Below are 19,823 nucleotides of genomic sequence, written 5' to 3'. Positions count from 1 at the left end.
TGTTTACATCTGGGAGCTACGTTTTTCATCAGAAAGCTGCGTTTTCTTCAATCAGGCTATGTTTTTCTTCACAGAGCTGTGTTTTCAGCATCTGTGGTACCATTAAACCTTGGAGAACCATTAATTTTCTCCCCTTCTGGTTTTTTCTCACGCTCCCACCCTGCATTCCTTCATTCTCGTACTAACTATGCTCAACTTTAGAGGACGTCTAGCTGCTTCTAGCCCTATTTGAAGAGGAGGATTCTGTGTTTGGAGGATATGGCTTCAGGAGATCAATATTCTAACTTCTCTAGACTTCTTTTCTCCTCCCAAGGAATCCTATCCCCCACTTCTCAGGCTACCACTTCATTGGTACCCTCTCCCTCCACCCCTTTGGTGGTACTTCTTCTCTTGTTTCTCCCCTCCCACAAAACCTCTCCCGTTCTTTCTCTCATGTTCCATCCTACACTCCTCCCCAAATCAGCAATTTCATGAAGCTTACAGATTATCATAGTTGGTCTTTTTATACCCAATTGCTTCTTGAAGGTGCTAGTGTTTGGACCTCAGTTATGACACCTGCCTTGGTGGATCCAGCTTTTCAGGGAGTTTTGGATGCTCGTGCACGCCTCATCATCATTCATTGCATGACTCCTACCATACAAGCACAGTTTATTTCTACAAGGAGTAATGCCTGACAGATGTGGCTTGAGATTCATAGGAGGTTTGGTGTTGTTTCTTCCGTGAGGATTACATACATACACACACACACACACACACACATATATATATATATATAGTAAAAAACGTGAACGTGCTTAAAGTGCTTATCTTGATGCATACTTTACGTGCTTGTACCGTACACGTACCATACCACACCGTACCTAAAGTACTCAACCACTGTCACAGAGATGCTTTTCTAGAGGAGCCTACACATCGGGCTACACAAAAGCTCGAGCTTATACATGCAAACTTGGTTGGACCTATGGAGGTTGAGTCCCTTGGAGGGGCTAAGTACTTCATGCTTTTTGGTGGATGATTTTACTCGGAAAGTGTGGGTATGTTTTTTGGCTCAGAAGTCTGATGCTTTTGCCAATTTTAGGACTTGGATGTCTCACTCTCCAGTTTCATTCTTGCAAATTGACAATGGTGGTGAGTTAGTACCCTTTGATGAGTTTCTTGCATCGAAAGGTATTCAGACAACAGCTCCTTATACTCCTCAGCACAATGTAGTTGAGAGGGAAAATTGGACCGTGAAGGAGATGGCGAGATCTTTATTGCATCATTTTGGTCTTCCCCTCGCGTTTTGGGGAGAGTTGTGGCTACTTGTGTTTATCTCATAAACCGCTCACTCACGAAGGCGGATTTCTAGACATAAGCCATCTATATTACATTTTCGTGTCTTTGGTTGTGTTGCTTTTGTTCATGTCCCGGATAAGAAGCGGACTACACTTGCTCCTAAGTCCAAGAGGATGATTTTCACAAGCTATAGCTCGAGATCCAAAGGATATCGTTTTTGGGATCCAGATGTGGAGGATATTATAATATCTCGAGATGCTCGGTTTGATGAGACATTATTTGGACTTAATTCTTCTTCCATGTCCTCTTCTGAGGAGATTTTGGACCCATTTCCAGCTGATATTGGAGAGTTTTCTCATCTACCACAACGAGCTTCTTCACCCGCAGTGATTCTGGTGTCTTTAGCACCAATTCAGCCCGATGTACCCTCTGTTTCAGCCCCTATATCTGCTGTGTCCAGCCCCTTACATAGAGCTGGATTGCCTCCTGCATCTTCTCTATCCGTTATCTCCTCCTTTCATATTTTAGAGGAGGTCTAGTCCATCCCCGTGGGTCCAGAAATTAATACACGCCTTTCGCCTTTCTGATAGCCAGTTGCATTCTCACACATCTGCTCCGTCTTTCGAACCTCGGAGATCTTCTTGGCTTGCTTCTTCCGGTCATACTGTGAATTATGCTCTTAAGAGTACCTTACAGGATATTGATGAGCCTGAGACTCCCAAGGAGGCCCTTGCTTTGGCGACAGGCTATGGACACAGAGATGTCTTCTATCGCGCAGAACAAAACTTGGGAGTTAGTTCCACGCCCATTACATCGGAAGGTCATCGGTGTCAAATGGATTTTCAACGTCAAGTTTCATTCTGATGGTACTTTGGGTAAGTACAAAGCTCACCTAGTTGCTCGTGGTTATGCTCGGAAAGCTGGCGAGGATTTTGATGAGACATTTGCACCTACAACCAAGTATACCACCATTCGGATTATTTTAGCCTTGGCTACTCATTTTGGATGGCTTGTCTTTCAAATGGATGTTAAATCTACATTTTTGAACCAAGATTTAGAGGAGAAGGTATATGTTGAGAAACCTCCAGGATTTGAGATTCAGGGACACACAAATCATGTTTATTTGCTGCGGAAGGCTCTATGTGGTCTCCAACAAGCACCCCATGCTTGGTATCAAAAGATTGATGCCTTCTTGATTTCACTTGGCTTTGAGAGACCTTATCCACATTCAAACCTTTGTCTTTCTCTGTGATGGTGATATTTGTATCATTGTGCCATATGTGCTAACCATAATCCGCTATGAGGCAAGATGGTACTTTGCTCTCTGAACTATAGACCACAAAGATGCATTTCACTGCCTAATCATCAAGCTTCGTGCGATGTTGCTCATGCACAAGAGCATAAGCCAAGTATCCAAATACACGCATATGAGCCACGGATGGCTTCCTATCATGCCAAGCTGCAAAGCCTTGGTCGGACATCTGTTAAAAACATAGATTGCACACATGGCAGCTTCCATCCAAAACTTGTGAGGCAAGCTTTGGCCTTTGACCATACATCGTGCCATCTCCATGAGAGGCCTATTTTTTCTCTCAGATACACCATTTTGCTGAGGTGTATAGGGCACGGTGCACTGATGTTGAATGCCTCTTTCTGACAAATATGTATTGAACTCTTTGGACATGTACTCCCCCCCTCTATCTGTATGTAATGTATGAATCTTACATCCTAATACATTTTCAGCCATGAGCTGAAAGTGCTTAAAGCACATAAATACCTCTGACTTCTATTTCATAGCATAGACCCAGCTGAATCTGGAAAGGTCATCAATGAACGTAACGAAGTAGAGATGACCAATGGATGGTGTCCTCATCGGACCACATACATAATTTTTGAGCAACCCTCTCTAAACCATCCTTGGGAAATGGTGCCCAATGCATTTTGCCTAAAATGCAACTGTCACATACATGTTTGACAGGTGCATCGAGTGCCGGCAATGTAGAGACCATATCATGCCTTTGAAGGCATAGCAGACTAGCAAAATTTCAGATGCGAGCATGCCGAATCTCTGCATCTATCACACTGGATGTACTAGGCACTGCACGTGCATCATATGCAACTCTCTCATATGCATCAAGTCTGTACAGACCATGACATTAAGTACCAGATGCGAGAATAATATCCCCATCACTGCAATCATGTATAGTGCAACGGACCACCCAGCAATGGCTGAAACGGCCAAGAGGTTCTTCTTGATACTTGGTACATACAATACATGAGAGAGTGATCGTCCCACCATTTGAAGCAGTGAGCACAATCTTCCGGACTCCTTTGTCAGTGTGGTTTGGACCTGGGCCAAGAGGCTTACTCCTGCCATGGATATGGCGGATCACAGGCAATCTTGCCGAGGGCCGTTTAGGATAGGCTCTAGTGGTATAAGACGCCCATGCTGACTGTCTTGGCTTGTGGGAATGGAACCTTAGCCCCTGGCTTGGGGGCCTACCCCTTTTATTTGGTTTCTCTAATCCTGTTTGTGCCTCACAGGAGGAGTCCCTCACAGGGACGCCACGGCTGACTGACATGGACTCGTGGAAGTGGAATTCTCTAATCTTGTTTATGCATGTGTATTAGGTGATACTTGGGAGGAGTCCCTTACAAGCCCCCACATGTGTGAATGCACACGTGGGGGCTTGTGTATTAGGTGATCCTTGGGAGGAGTCCCTTACAAGCCCCCCATGTGTGTGAATGCACACACATATATGAACATATGCATAACTATGTCTGTGTATGAGCACACATGCATGCACGCGACACACATATACATACATATATGCATGTGTGTGTGCGCGCATACATGCGTACTATGAGTTGAAAACTTGAGGCATTTCTTGAGAAGCTTCAAAACTTAAGGTTTAGAAGTATGACAAAAGGTTTCTTGCCATTTCTCACAAAACATTTCTGGTAATCGCACATACTAGCATACCTGATATCATATTCAAGTGAAGAGTAATTAGAATAAAACCTCTAGCTTCTCACGTCTTGCAGCACAGACAAGGAATATTATGAATGACCTAACATTAAATTTTGAAAACACATAAGATGTTTGTATATGTTTGTTCTGTAAACTTTAAGCAGAAACCAAGTGTAAACTTATCATTTCGTATTTGTTGAAAAAATGATCTATTCTTCAGAGCAAGCAGATTGATAAAGACCACAGGATTGGGCACAGCTTTACCTTATATGCATCCTCCACGTACAAGCCAACAGCATAAGCCCGCGCCTTTGAAAATTTACACTGACATTAAGTCACAGCACAAATTGAAACAATAGAGTAGTGAAGGCCGTCAGCATCTATCTCAGATATATATACGTTTTATCACCTTGACCTCAAACACCACATAGGTATTCCACTGGTGCAAAACATTCATAAAACCATGACGTTAAAGCACAGTGCTAAACTTCATGATGTAACTAGAATGCTGTGCCATCACCATGAGGCCAGTAGCTAGGCCTGGCAGACATGAGCCGTCATACAAATAAGTAGGCTGTGTGCCATTCCCCTTGTGGATTCCCACAGCCAGTGATAATGACATCCGAATCAAAAAATATGTGCCTCATAACACATCCTCCCGCATTAGTTCATGCAGTGTAAGCTTCCAATATCCAAGCTTTTCGGACAACCAAAAGCCAGTCTTCCCCATATCAAAAGAACTCTCTTTTTGTAAAGTGCACGGTAAGGTGGCAAAGCATGATCAGAAACATTCAGTTGCAGCAAGGAGGATCCAGAGCACACAAAAACATCCTCATATAGCATCAACTCTTGCAATGGGGGCACATTCAATAACACAAAAACCAGAAAAGGAACTTGTCACATTTGAAATACCCATTACAAGGGTTAACTAATTTACATCTATTATAATTTTAAAGGCATCGGAGAAAACCTGGCCAAGCATGCAGCGAACAGCTGTTCCAAGCAGGTGATAGTCTCGCTTTGCTTCATCTTGTGCAATCTCCCTCTTCCAATCAAACTCGATGCCTGTAAAGGGCTCCCTCACCTTCTCTGCCAGCATTGAATGTCCACTTTCACCATTGGTCTTTTGTTCAAATATACGCATCACAAGGCGGCAGCCATAATATTAACATTCAACATGATCAAAAGATCACTCTAGTTCTTTTCAATTGCAAGCCTAAAGATGTGTAGGTCGAAAAAATAAACACAATGAAGTATTATCCATTAATCTTGACATGGCCAAACACTCACTATCATGCAGAGGGGTGCTCTAAATTACCTCTAGGCACTCATTCCGCTTCTTGATCAGGTGATGGAGAGGTGAATCAAAACATATTGATACTTTGCTCAAGCTTTCTGCGCACATTGAGATGCATCCTATATTACATAGGGAGAGGTTGCAAGGATGTCCTGCTCACAACCTCTGATGATGTACATGGGAAAAACTACATGCCATAATTCAGAATTTGACTTCCTTATCACATTGGCCTTGGCACACTCAAATATAACTATGCCTCCCCACTTACAGCAGAAAGCAAAAAACAACTTTTTCAATGAATGTGAATTACCCTGTCCATCCCTCCTCATCTCCTCGCCTTCCCCTCCACAGCTTTATTTTTGTCAAAAAAGAGTCTTTTATAAGTGACAAACCAAAATCCTTTCTCAGTGAGCTAGTCATGAATGTGATAATGCCAAATGATCCCAATTGTAAAGATAAATAGATACAAACACACACACACTTTTTTTTTGTGAAACCATTGTCTAATTAATAACTCAAGGTAGTGATCTCACCCAAGGCATAAGACTCCTGGAGAGATTCAACCAAAGAGCGTCTAAAATAAATATAGGTATCAACTAATTGAAAGAAAGAGCATCACAGGTTGTAGGTCCAAAGCACAAATTGCAGAAGGCTGGAAACAGTTGATTATTGCTGGAAATGAGCACGAGGGAAGCCCGTAGGTGCTTACAAGCATAAGAGACTGTGGCTGTAGTAGGTCCAAAGCACAAATTGCAGAAGGCTGGAAACAGTTGATTATTGCTGGAAATGAGCACGAGGGAAGCCCGTAGGTGCTTACAAGCATAAGAGACTGTTGCTACAGCCAATGACCTCCAACAGATATGGAAGAATGAGATGAAAAGTGAGGGGAAGGCTGAGAACCCTTATATATCCCTCCAGAGAGTTGGTCGGCGGACAGCTATCGTAGGCCAACAACTGTCCAATAGCATAAAATGCTATAAAATATATATACCTAGATGAATCTAGGAACATGCCCAAATTCACCTTTTAGGAACGTGCATGTTATATACTCATGGTAGTCAATCCACAAGACTATATAACTATCAACTCCATTATGCATAGTATGGACTAGATACAATGACATCCCCACTAACGTCATCAGTGCCCAATAGTGGGTGTAGAACTCTGTATCAGGATATGCTCTCACACACGCACTCCACACACACACGCACACACACACATATGAGCATATATTCACACAAAGGCCTTCGTACTGAGTTTCTGTCAATGCCTAAAAAATGGTAGAAAAATCCCAAATAATATCTACTAAATATACCAATGCAGGGTCTCATAAAATGACCAGTACAAGCATGAAAAAAGGTGATGTAGACCCTCTGGAGATGATATATTCCAACACCTCCTCTTCAGCGCCAGAGGGGCAGTCCAATACCAGCACACTAAAGTAACCTCTGAAGTAGCTCTCGGAAGTGGTTTGGTGAAGAGACCAGCCACATTGTCCTTGGTAGAGCATTAGGCCAGCCGAAGAAGTCCCAACTCGATGCAGTCACGTACAAAATGATAATGCACCTCAATATGCTTGGATCGTCCCCGTATCACAGGATTCTGAGTTAAAGCAATAGCACTCTGAGAATCCGAGAAGATGGTAACTGGGGAAGTGTCAACACTGTCAGAATGCACAGCGGAAATGAGACAAACGGTTGCAAGGGAGAAAACGCAGAAGTGTAGAGAGAGAGAGAAGCTGTATAAACTCAGCTATATACACTAGATCCGGTACAATAGTGGTGTGGGGGGCAAGGGTGGTATTTATACCACCATGGGCTGCTGGTCAGCGAGCCTAAAACAGGTCGACAGCAGCACAACATATCCACAACTGGAATAAATCTAGTCGGCCAACAAATAATGGAGCACACCTGGTCGGCCAATGATCAACAGCCGACAGTGGAACAAAACACCCCCCACATCCAGAAAAAACAGGGAAAAATGAACAATGAGGAAAAAATGGAGAAAACACCTATCACGGCGAGCACAAACAACACAGGCCCTCACTCCCTATATCGTACACCCCCTCTCAGCTCCTGGATGTGGAACCAACCCCACCTTCCAGGGGTTCTCAGGCCTTATTTTTTTTCAGGTCTGGACAGCAACATCGCTGTCCCAAACAGGCTGCGTTTTTGGCTTGTTTGGGCTTGCTTTCCCAACCCTGATCTTGGAGCTCTTTGGGCTCCCTTTTGCCTGTCCCTTCTGGTTATCTTGTGCCATCCCTTCCCCCCCTGATTGTTCTCTGCGGCAGTTCTTGATCTGAGGCTTCAGCGTTTCCATAATCAGCCCGTTCTACAGCCCCTTATACCTCTGCGTTTTCAGATTTGCAGCCATGGTTGCTGCGTTTTTCTGAACCGATCTTGCTGGTAGCTCTACCTTCACTTGGGCTTCATCTGTTGGAACCAAAGGTACCTTCTCTTCACCGTTTTTCCTCATAGGAGGTGTGAACACTGGTTGGCCTGAATTTTCAGGTTTGTAGCCCTTGTTTGGCCGCATTTTCTTCTCCAGTGGACACAGATCACTTGTGGAGGGGGTTTCTTGATTGGATTGTGGCTTTGGAGGCAGTTTGGTACTTAAGGAGGATTCTGAATTTCAGATTTCAGTCAGCGTTTTGCTGATTTTGGAGCATCTATACCTGTGTTTTGTTCCTGGCCTACACGGTTTCCCGGTTTCTACATGTTTCTTGCCTTCTGTTGGCGGTGGAGTGCTATTTTTGTTGGATAGCAGTGTTTTGGCTGCGTTTTGCTTCCCACAGGAGTTTCTACACTCAAGGGGGGCCTATCTCCAGCTACTTCACTTGAGGATCAGTTTCTGGAGCTTGTTTTGAATCTGTGGAGACTTTCTACTGTGACAGGAGTTTCCAGTTTTCTGGAGGAGAGCAATGATCTTTTCAAAGATCCTGAGTAGAGTTTATTTTGTCCGAGCTTGTGTTCTTTGCAGTATTTGCAGAACAAGGAGGGTGTTTCCCATGGATCTTTTATCTGTTGCTGATTCTTGGAATCTCGTTCTACTTCTGGAACAGTCTTCTGCTATCTATGATACTTTTGAGGACTTTGTTACCACTGCAGTTTATATTCCTGCTTCCCTTCCTCATTGTGACGAGTCTACCTCTGCCTCTCTTTGTGATGCTTCTGAGGATGCCCCTCCCCCTGCCAGTTCTGCAGGCTTCTTGTTTTGGAGATGGTTTTTTGGACCCAGTGGGATGCTTTGGATATGTGGTTGCTAACCGTGCCTGGGACACAGTGGTACTTCTAGAGTTTTTTGGATTTGGATCAAAATCAAGTTGGGCTTATATCAGTTCGACGATAATTTTTTTCAGAGGGGGATGTGGAGTCCTTTCATCGTGCGATGCCCACCTCAGTGGTGCGTACTTATGTACAGCATTGGGCAACTCATGTTATGGAGTTTCAGCAAATGGACCCCATCTTTTCTACAGAGTCTTTACATCTTGCCATGCCTACCTTTTCAGAGGATGTTTTTGTACAGCATTTGGCTACTCTTGGTACAGAGTTGGAGCAGATTGACTCTATTTCTTTTGAGGTTTCTAGTGAGGATCAGTTTGCTTCTCCCAAGATTGATTATATACAGGATCTGATCTTGGTTGGTTATGAGGTTTTTCATACCTTCTCCAGGTTGGATACACGACATTCGACTTCGGGGAGTGTTCTTACACTTGGGTTTGGAACCATTATTTGGAGCAGCACCTCGCAGCCTATATGGTTGTTTTCTTCCAATGGAGCGGTGTACATAGCAGCTTGTTCTGTTACTTTTGTAGCTGAGTTGCTGAGGAGATTGCTTGTGGAGCTTTCTTGGAACCTGTTTCAGCAGTCTTTCATCTTTGATCGAGGACGGCGTCTCTGGCTTCTTGGAGTTTGCTCAGCATCCGGTGCTGAGAGGCGGTCAAGTAGCTGCTTCTCCAGCCACATTTTGATACTATTAAAATATCGTGATTGTGGGAGTCTTGGTGGAGTTCTCTTTAGGGTTGATGTGGAAGGTTTGGGTCCCTCCTTGAATTTGGCTGGTGCTGAGGCTGCAGGTTTGAGACTCATGGGCATTGTTGATGATGATAAGGTTTGATGAGGTTTGTCGATGAAGATGCATAAGATCCGGGGCCTTTCCTTTGAGTTCCCTGATAGAGATAGATGGTTTGGCTTTGGGAACTTCTTTAGGAATAGCTGCTGCTGATTGCGAGGTTTTGGCCTCAAACTTCATAGGTGAGAATGGGGTTGATGAAGTAGAGGCTTTATCGATTGGTTGTTGACCCAGATGGTAGGTCATCGTGTAGAGGGGCTTTTGTGGAAGAGGCTTGTATCCTTTTGCGTTCAGCATCATAGATATCCATTAAAGTTGGATCCTCTTCATCCCCTACTTGGCTTCCTATTTGGTGTCCTATTTTAGCCTCTAGGACTGACCATGTTAGTCTGAGGAGCTGGTCACCCATCACATATATTTTCCCATATTTTTTTCCATTTTATGGAGTCCTAGGTATTTTCCCAGTCGTGTAGGTATTTTAGCTCCAGTCGGCTGCCTTCATGTAGAGGTATATATAGCCGGCATGCCTCCCTCATATTTCACTGCTTGCCTAGCGCTTGTCTAGCTGCAGTCCCTCACTTACGAGGTTCTCCCCTCTTGCTCGGGACATGTATTCCTTTTGTTGATGATATTGAGAGCAAGTTCTCACATGTGTTTCCTCTCTCTCTCTCTCTCTCTCTCTCTCTCTCTCTCTCTCTCTCTCTCTCTCCTGTGTTTCCACTTTCCCTTCTTCCGCTGCACATTCTATCACTGGGGAGTGGGAGTAAGGGATCCAGGCAATGAAGGAGCTGGAGTATCAACAGGAGAAGGAGCTGAAGGAGATAGCACACGCGGAAGCATAAACAGTAAACATATGAGAGTGCAAAGGAGAATGAGAAAGTTGGACAAGATCACCTTTTATAACAGCAGTAAAGCTTTACAATGGCAATGGCCAACAACTGAATGTGGAACTATGTGCAAGGGAAGTGGATGAAAGAGTGAATAATGGAAAACTCCTTATATAGTGCAGGAGGAAACTGGCCGACTGCCTGAAGAGCTGGCCGACTACCCTTGGACAAATAAATAGGAGAAAAATCCAGTAAAATACCAGATAAATGGTAAAGCCCCAGAACACTGAGATGTGCAATTCTAACACCCTCTCTACAACTCAGTGTGTGCAAGAGTCGGAAGAAGATAAGTCGATGAAGATGCAACCATGGACCCTCCAGCATCGCGAATACTGGAATCACCTCGGAGAGAGTACCCACCAACCAATTTCCTCGAAACAAGATGCCACCACGATCAGCAAGGAACTTTGCTTGGCCACGAATTCCTACACAAGTGTGCAGTGAACTCCAAAAAATAGATGATGAGCTGTTGGACACACCACGCCCATAATCCGCAACAGTGGACGGAACACATCACGTCCCAAAAGCCTCGAACAATGAACTTGGAACAAATCCAGTTCATAATCTCTGTTGTACCAAAGATAACCATGTCCTGCCAAATATCTAATGCTTGAAACTGCGAATCGCGGTCCCCATGCACCACTAGGTGGACACTGGAGCTGTAATCAGCCCCCTCTCCCGCCCACAAGCCTCTTCTGGCTAGAAGCACATGGGGAGAAACTGCATGTGTACTAGAGAAGCACGCCATCTGGGGTCTCCTGAGCTCGAAGCGCCCTGGGAGCCTACAAGTGGTACTATGTCACGTGCATCTCGCACTTGGATGCCACGTAGACATAGCTGTACATAAGGTCCAGGACGAGTCAGCCAAGGATCCATCCGGGTTGTCCGTGGTCAAGTGTGCATTGTCCTGCACAGAAGTCCAAGGTCAGGTGTGCACTGTCCTGCACATGAAACAGTGCCAGTCTGCGCTGTGAGTCTCCCTCTGGAATGATGTCAGTGATTCTGTGTATTTGGTAATCTCTGTTGTACCAAAGATAACCATGTCCTGCCAAATATCTAATGCTTGAAACTGCGAATCGCGGTCCCCATGCACCAGTAGGTGGACACTGGAGCTGTAATCAGCCCCCTCTCCCGCCCACAAGCCTCTTCTGGCTAGAAGCACATGGGGAGAAACTACATGTGTACTAGAGAAGCACGCCATCTGGGGTCTCCTGAGCTCGAAGCGCCCTGGGAGCCTACAAGTGGTATTATGTCACGTGCATCTCGCACTTGGATGCCACGTAGACATAGCTGTAAATAAGGTCTAGGACGAGTCAGCCAAGGATCCATCCGGGTCGTCCGTGGTCAGGTCCTGCACAGAAGTCCAAGGTCAGGTGTGCACTGTCCTGCACATGAAACAGTGCCAGTCTGCGCTGTGAGTCTCCCTTTGGAATGATGTCAGTGATTCTGTGTATTTGGTATGGTACTGGATGCCAAATCATTGTGTAGATAGTTAGGGTTTGCTTTTAGGAAAAGGGGCCAGCCCATAGGGCTACCCCAAGTCTTTGTGTGAGCATGGGGATAGTGTGAAAACCACCCCCATGAGGGCCAGGAAGGCCCTGGCTAAACCCACCAGCCATGGAGGGTTCAGCCAAGGCAGGCTAGGGGAAGCCTACAGGCTGTACAGCCTAATTATGGCTGTAAGGGCAAGTATGGGGTAGCCCATACAGGCTGCCCAGTCCCCAAACAGCCTAAAGACAGTACCCAACCCCTTTTGGGATCATGCGTCTGATGCCCAGCCAGCCAACATTTAATGCTAATATCCAATCGTGGGCAGAATTCAGAATTGGCCGGCTGTTTAATACTGGCCGACTGCTGTTTATGGAGTAGTATAAATAGTGAGCCCACAATCCCATTGAGTTCTCTCATAATTCACTAAGTGCTAAGGCAATCAAGGGCCGGGACAGCCAAGGAGTGCTAACACAAAAGGGGTGAAGGACTGCAGGTCAAGGGCAAAGATTTCTCAACCAAGAAAGGTCAAGTTTTCTTGTATTTTCTTTCAGATTTACATCATTCTAATAAAGCAAATACGCCATCCGTGGTGGGGGCCCTATAGAGGGTATTTGGGACCCAATACTGTGTCCTCTCCTCTCTCCCTCTCTCTCTCTATTTTTTGCACATCTTCATTCAGTTTTGTGCGTTAATTCCGTCACGAAAAGTGTGCTGATTTCTGAGCATTGAAGTTACAGATCTCCCCCGAAGCTTCCGCATGTTACATACTAGAATCTATATCACTATCCTATGTCGTGTCTTTGCCTTTTCTTTGAAATGAAGCCTTGCCCTTGGTCTTGTCCTTCTACTTGGACAAACAATCTTTGGACAGATGGTCTCTTTTTTCCACAAGTGCCTAGTCAAAACTGTTGACTGACACCTTCAACTTATCCTATGAGATGAAAAAGAACGACTCCTCCAAAAGTAGGGAGCTCAAATCATCAAAATCCAACTAACTGGATGTGACCTAGCACCGCAAAGATTGAAAAATCACACCATAGTCTGGAGGAAGTTTGGTGAGGATAAGAGCAGCCAGCTAAGAAGAGGACAAAGCAGCACCCATAGCCAATAGCTGGTCATGGATAACCTTGGCCTTCATGAGAAAAGCCTGCATGGAATCATTTTCAGGAAATAACAAGCCATAGAGCTGCCCCTGCAAGGTAATTGCCCTCATCGATGAATCTCGAGCAAAAAGATCTTCCAATTTTGACCATACCTAATGAGCATTGCGAAGAGTTTGCACTGCCGGTGAGACCTCCTCTGTGATGGTCCGCACAAGCACAGAATGCGCCTTCAAGCCTCGATTCTCCCAGTCTTGTAATTCCACAGCAAATTCATCCTCCTTATCTTGAGTCCACCGCCTAGAGTTTTGAGGACGCTCGGGCTTCCTTGCAGTGCCCTGAACAATGTCCTACAAACCCTTGTGGATGAACCAGATCCACATTTGAAGCTTCCAATGAGCACAGTTGGGTCCTTTCAACTTGTCATCCTTGTTCGTACAGGAAGGAGCCATATCCACAAAAGCAAAGAACAAATCTCAGCTCTCAAACACTTCTCTCAAGTGCTTTCCAACGAAGCGAGGCACCAGGAACAATCAGCCCCCTCTCAAACCTGAGAGAGGAGGAGGCTGGACAGTAGCCAAACAGTCCAAGAAACCACCGGGAACCTCCTACTAGAAGGGCAAGGACTCGTGGAGGAAGAAGGAAATGTACAGCCACTTGTCTGGCAACTCCACATGCAAGAGAACTCATCAAATCTGATGCCGGAGCAGAACTTGCAGCCAAAACTCCAATGCTTGCCTCTGTAGAAGAAAACGCAGCCAGAAAACCAGGCCAGCTTGCCTTTGAATGAGAAAACACAGCCAACAAACTGGCCGGCAGCAAGAAGGGCTGGCTGGACCAGAAAACGCAGCAATGTGTGAAAACGCAGCCACTGTTTGGGGCTGATCTTCAGCCAAGAGGAGATAGGGCAGAAAATGCAAGGCAAAGATGAGATGGTGGGCAGATTTGCAGAGCTTGGAGCAGCCTGGACCTAAGCGAATGATACCATGAAGGAGATAGCACAAGTGGAAACATAAACAGTAAACATATGAGAGAGTCCAAAGGAGAATGAGAGAGTTGGACAAGATCACCTTTTATAACAGCAGTAAAGCTTTACAATGGCAATGGCCAGCAACTGAATGTTGAACTATGTGCAAGGGAAGTGGATGAAAGAGTGAATAATGGGGAACTCCTTATATAGTGCACGAGGAAACTCGCCGACTGCCTCTAGGGCTGGCCGACTGCCCCTGGACAAATAAATAGGAGAAAAATCCAGTAAAATACCAGGTAAAGCCCCAGAACACTGAGATGCACAATTCTAACAGAAGCAGCACTAAAGAGATCTCCTAAAGCCATGTCCTCTGACAAGAAACCTTCTCAAAAGAAAGAGGGCTGTAAGAAAAACAGCAAATAGCCTTCTCTCAAGCTGTGCACAGCAAGAGGAGAGAGAGAAGAAAGGGAGGGAGGATGGGAAAAGGGAAATAGAGAAAGCAAATCTCTCAGGAACCCTGTCCTCAGCACCTAGAAGAAAGCTTCAACCTCCAACAGCAAAGCTTCAACCTCCAACAACAAAAACGCAACAGTTCAATAGTACAAATGCAAAAAATGCAACACAATGATGAAGCCTCTACTCCAATCAAAAAAACGCAGCAGTTTCTTACCTGTAGATCAACATTTGGCTCTGATACCATGAAAGAAAGAGCATCATAGGTTGTAGGCCCAAAGCACAAACTGTAGAAGGCTGAAAACAGTTGATTATTGCTGAAAATGAGCACGAGGGCAGCCCATAGGTGCTTACAAGCATAAGAGACTATTGCTACAGCCAATGACCTCCAGCAAATATGCAAGAATGAGATGAAAAGTGAGGGGAAGGGTGAGAACCCTTATATATCCCTCGGGCCTCCAGAGAGCTAGTCGACCAGCTATGGCACGCCGACAACTGTCCAGTAGCATAAAATGCTATAAAATGCCTTTAAAATGATAGAAATTTCCTAAATAATATCTGCCAAATATGCCAATGCAGGGTCTCATAAAATGACCAGAACAAGCATGAAAAGAGGTGATGTGGATCCTCTAGAGATGATATTCCAACACTAATCAGTTGGTAGAGACTCGTTGATTTCTATCACGCCAGAGAGTCCATAGTGCCCAAAATCTTGTCCACACAAGAAACTGTGAGTGTCTGATAATTCATTGGAATGTTTGCCGAAAAGCCAGAATTGCTTGGAAAAAGGGTGCCAAGAAAAACGAGCCTACAGATATCCAGAAAGCCTATCAAGAAGAGCACGAGAAGACGAACAATGCCAAGGCAAATGAGGTACCGTTTCTCGTGCATGATAGAACCTGTAACAATGTGGTGAGGCAATGTATCTCTTGGCCAGCAGTATACCCAGAGGAAGCACTCCAACCACGCATCTCCATAGGAAGACTCTGTTTCTCAAAGGGAGTTTATTATATTAAGACATGTTTTCCTCCAACGCAATGGCGTAGATATCCACCAAAGCTGATTAGCATGCTCACCAATCCATGGGGAAGGAATAATCATCTTATATGCTCTGGTTGCAGTCAACTGATCAAATGAGATAGGCTTATAACTTGGAGTCTGTCTATGTAATTTCCAATCCATTGGCCTGGTTCCTCAAAGACTCTGCTCCAGTTTATACTTTCCAAAGCCAAAGAGTTTCCAGGGTCAGCATTCTTGTCAAACCAATGCAAGTGTGAGAGAATCAGTTTCCAATCCTAAATAAGCCTAGTGGAATACGAACAGCCAAGTATTTTACCATCAAAAAGTCCAAGAACAATGTTCCATTGTGTAGGGATCCAGTTGCCAAATGCCAAGGTTTGCATCTTTGCACACGAGGTGGCTAGCATAATTGCCCCTCGCTGTTTTTGTCGCAGAAAATCAACAATCATAATGGCTTTTCTGGCCAACACATGATAATGTATGTTGAGAATATTCAAACCACCATGCATCTTAGGCATACAAACAAGCTGATATTTCAATAGCCTAAGCGCTTTTTTATCAGCTATGGTTCTCCATTAACATTCCAAAGCTCTTGACATGAAACTATCAATATCTTTTTCGGTCTAAACTAAAAGAGGCAAGAAGAACTGAACACAGGCCATAAGAATGGATTGAACAATCCGGAGTCGAACATGCAGAGGCCATGTGGGATAGCCCAGATGTCTAATAATTACAAACCCAACCTCTCTCATCCTTAAGGGAAACCAACCAGCCTATGGAATAGCCCAGTTGTCTAATAATTACACACATACACACGTACATAGAGAGAGAGAGAGAGAGAGAGAGAGAGAGGGGGGGGATGGACAAACAAAAAATTGCCCCACATATTCATAAAAGAATTCCGTCTGGCCTTCGCTACCTCAAGCATACCCTAGATCTCATTTCAGATAGAGGAGAGGGTGTCCCGGTATGGGCTCTATCACATAAGATGGAGGAAAAGTATGCATATGTTTAAGTGCCTTCAATAATCTTTGTTCATTTAGCCCCCTTCACCTTGCTTTTTTCACACCATTCTCAAAAGTCCCTAATTTGAGCGACCACCTGCTTCTTAGACCCCCCCAAATTGTCAAATTTTGGGCAACTTCCCTATGCTTAGATGAGGATATCCTAACCTGGATTCATCGAAATGTCATCTTCCAAAGTGGCAAGATAGCTAAAAATTTCTCCATGTAGCCAAGCATACATGGGAAATTAAAGCTCGCATAAAGGCTGGACATTTAAGATAAAATTTTATCCATACACCCATGCATACATGGGAAATTAAAGCTAACATAGTGGCTGTAAATTTAAGACATTTAAGAGAGCTGCATGCTTATGTGCCATTGAGGGTATCATGGCATCCCTCACTGATTGCCATATTTGTTTTTTAACTCGATTGCTATCTGCTTGTCTGAGCGAGGGCATAACCATCTCATTGAATGCCTCGTTTGTGAGAATCCTTGATTGCTGTTTTCTCACTGGCAGACCAACATGTAAACAAAGTACACATTGATCTCAGATTCTTTGTGTGAGGAAACAACAATTGGAACTTCTCTCTTTCACGAAGGATGAGCGTCCACAATAAAAATATTTGCTTGATCTCACCAATTACTCATAAGATATTTCAAAAAAACTGGCAGTATCTTCACCTCTTAAAAATTACTGTTGCACCAGATCAAGGTGCTCAACTAGACTGCAGGCAGTCCCTCTTTCCCCATTTTCACTGTTTCCATCTGCATCAGTTCACTTACCGTTGAGCTTCACTTGCTTTCCGAGTTCCATCTCCTGGTCCCCTTCCTGGGTTTAGCATCCAACCACCATGTTTCCAAGTCTATCTGGCCCAGCTCCTCGCTCATCAGCACAGCCATTTCCCTATTCTTACTTGTAGGCACATCACAGGCAAGTGGGGCATGGCATGCCCTTAGGACATCAGGCAGACGCAACCCCTCAGCGCAACAGGAAGGCCTATCGTGCCTACCTTGTGCATGTACCACCGTGCCTAGGATCCCCCATAGGTCATCGGGTAGAGGATCCACAAGCGTGAACATCATCTCCACCATAATATACACTCCCTCCTCCTGACAACCGACCATGAACTTGATATAAAACAACCCCACAGAATCGATTAAGCAAAGCTCACTCTCGCGCGCGCTCGCTCTCTCTCTCACTCTCACACGCACAGGCACACGCATACACACTGTTCGTGTCAGAGAAAGGCTGGTTACCTGGATTCCTTGCACCCTCGAGCTGGAGAGGGGAGCTTGGCTGGATGATTGCCAGAGCTGCCAGAGCCAGTGAAGAATCCCATCTGAAACCCTTGAAAACCCTTTGCCAAGCCATGGTTCGCTCAACTGAAGTCCATGAAGACGTTGCGCATTTCATCAATTGTTTTATCACTTCTTGGACCCGCGCATTGCTACGGGGCAGCTAGGGTTCTAAAAAACAACCAGTTTCTCCAAGATTTAGGCCATGTAATAAGTAAACACAATACATCATTTCAAGTGACCTCATATATACATATTTCAAAATAATATCCATGTCTCATAGATTTATAGCGAAAACAAATATCATAGTAATGTAACATACAAAGACTTAAAAAAGGACCAATATTACAATTACAAAATTATCTAAGTCAACTATATATATATATCCATATAAGTCACCAATCTAAGTCAGTAATGTCATAATCAGCAAATTGAATTCTTCTTCTGTAAGAAGGATTATTCATCTATCTCACAATATGCTCTGTATTGTAAGGCGGTGATCCATCCCCCACATGCTCTACTATTGATGAATGAAAAGGACATGCACAAACCACACAACGATAAATAAAATCTCAAAAAAATCATATAAGAGAAAAACATAATCAAGATTACCTTATACAATAGAAGTCGTCGGGTACTGAATACCCCTCAAAAGATATAAAGCATCTCTCCATCTCTCTCTGAAATAAATAAACACCCCACTCTTCATCCGAAACACTAATTCCATACATCTCGGGGCCTTCGTCGACAACTCTCACCATAAAGATATCAATGTCATGCAATATCCTAAAATCAAAGCATAGCAAATAGGTTATGAAATTATTTATACATAGGCTCAACAAATATTTATACAATGTCTCCCTAGCCTTATACTTACCCATCCCTATAGGCATCAATCATAATCCCTCCTACGTGACCCATAGTAATAGGAGCTGACCATAGAGGTGGCTCTGTACAGATAGATATCAATATAGAATGCCATGTTCCATACTTTGTAATCAAGAAAAGTGATGCAAATATAGAGAATAACTAACCTACTATCCTTTACAAAGACATGTCCAATGTAAAGATAACCTCAGACATGTCTATCAAATCATAAACAACAAAAATAAGTACTTTCACCATGGACAAATATGTATAAAAAAGAAATCACAACAAAATTAATCAAAACACAGAATTTAAATAAGAAACCTAACTTATCACTTTGAAGTCTTTAAGATCTCCTTATAAACAATATTGTTTGTCATAGTTGTATAACTTTGAAGATCATCCTCGAGTAACACCTTCACAGTATGAGGAGACCGTGCTTGTGATAATGCAACATATAATTTCCCATGAGTAAACATTGGAGTCATGAAATATAACCCCAAGACATTTAGGGTTTGGCCTTGCGATTTATTTATTAACATACCAAATGCCAGCCGTACAGGAAACTATCTCCGTCTCATGGTGAACGGTAGTTGGGTCTCAGTGCATATAAAGGTAATCCATGGAATAAATACTCTTTCACCAACTTTAGTACCAGTGATGATTTCAGTCTCTAAGACTTTAGAGTAAAAGGCCTTACATATCATCTGTGTACTGTTACAGAGTCCACGTCTTGGATCCAAGTTACGAAGCAAAATAACAAGAGCTTCTAACTTTAAAACCAAAGATCAATTCCATTCAAAAAAAATCATGGAATATAGAAATGAATTTTCATTATTTTCAAGAATTGAATCTGCATTTAAATATTGCTTAGGCTCACCAGGCATTGCATCCAAAGCTGTCTTATTCAAAATATCCACTTGATTGTTTATCGGAGCAAGAATAGTACACTCACTAAAGTATGAAACATATGTTGTAGTGATAGCCAGTTTAGAGTATACCCAATGTACCAAGTCTTTAAGGGTCTCGATCTTTGTAAGACCGTATTGTAGTGCCATTATTGGATTATCATCACTACAATCCACTCCATTCGTAATATTCATGACCCACTGTTTAAA

General features: G+C 43.8%; 1 protein-coding gene across 5 annotated transcripts in view; it reads right to left on the bottom strand.

Annotated features, from left to right (window-relative positions):
* Nucleotides 1-18,035, bottom strand: part of LOC147620719 (fatty-acid-binding protein 3, chloroplastic-like) — a 54,662-nt gene extending 36,627 nt beyond the window's left edge. For all 5 annotated transcript variants that reach the window (XM_086824988.1, XM_086824990.1, XM_086824987.1 and 2 more), the window contains exons 1-3: nt 17,800-18,035; nt 5,217-5,335; nt 4,511-4,570 (exon numbers count right to left, since the gene is read on the bottom strand). In XM_086824988.1, coding sequence (XP_086681114.1) covers nt 4,511-4,570; nt 5,217-5,335; nt 17,800-17,956 — 336 coding nt within the window. In that variant the 5' untranslated portion in view covers nt 17,957-18,035. The remainder of the gene's footprint in view (nt 1-4,510; nt 4,571-5,216; nt 5,336-17,799) is intronic.
* Nucleotides 18,036-19,823: the final 1,788 nt, after the last annotated feature.

The sequence above is a fragment of the Cibotium barometz genome, chromosome 31, assembly GCF_041138505.1.
Source record: "Cibotium barometz isolate CiBa-2024 chromosome 31, ASM4113850v1, whole genome shotgun sequence".
Classification (NCBI taxonomy): Eukaryota; Viridiplantae; Streptophyta; class Polypodiopsida; order Cyatheales; family Cibotiaceae; genus Cibotium; species Cibotium barometz.
Note: the sequence above shows the minus strand (reverse complement) of the source record. Positions and strands in the feature narration are given on the sequence as shown.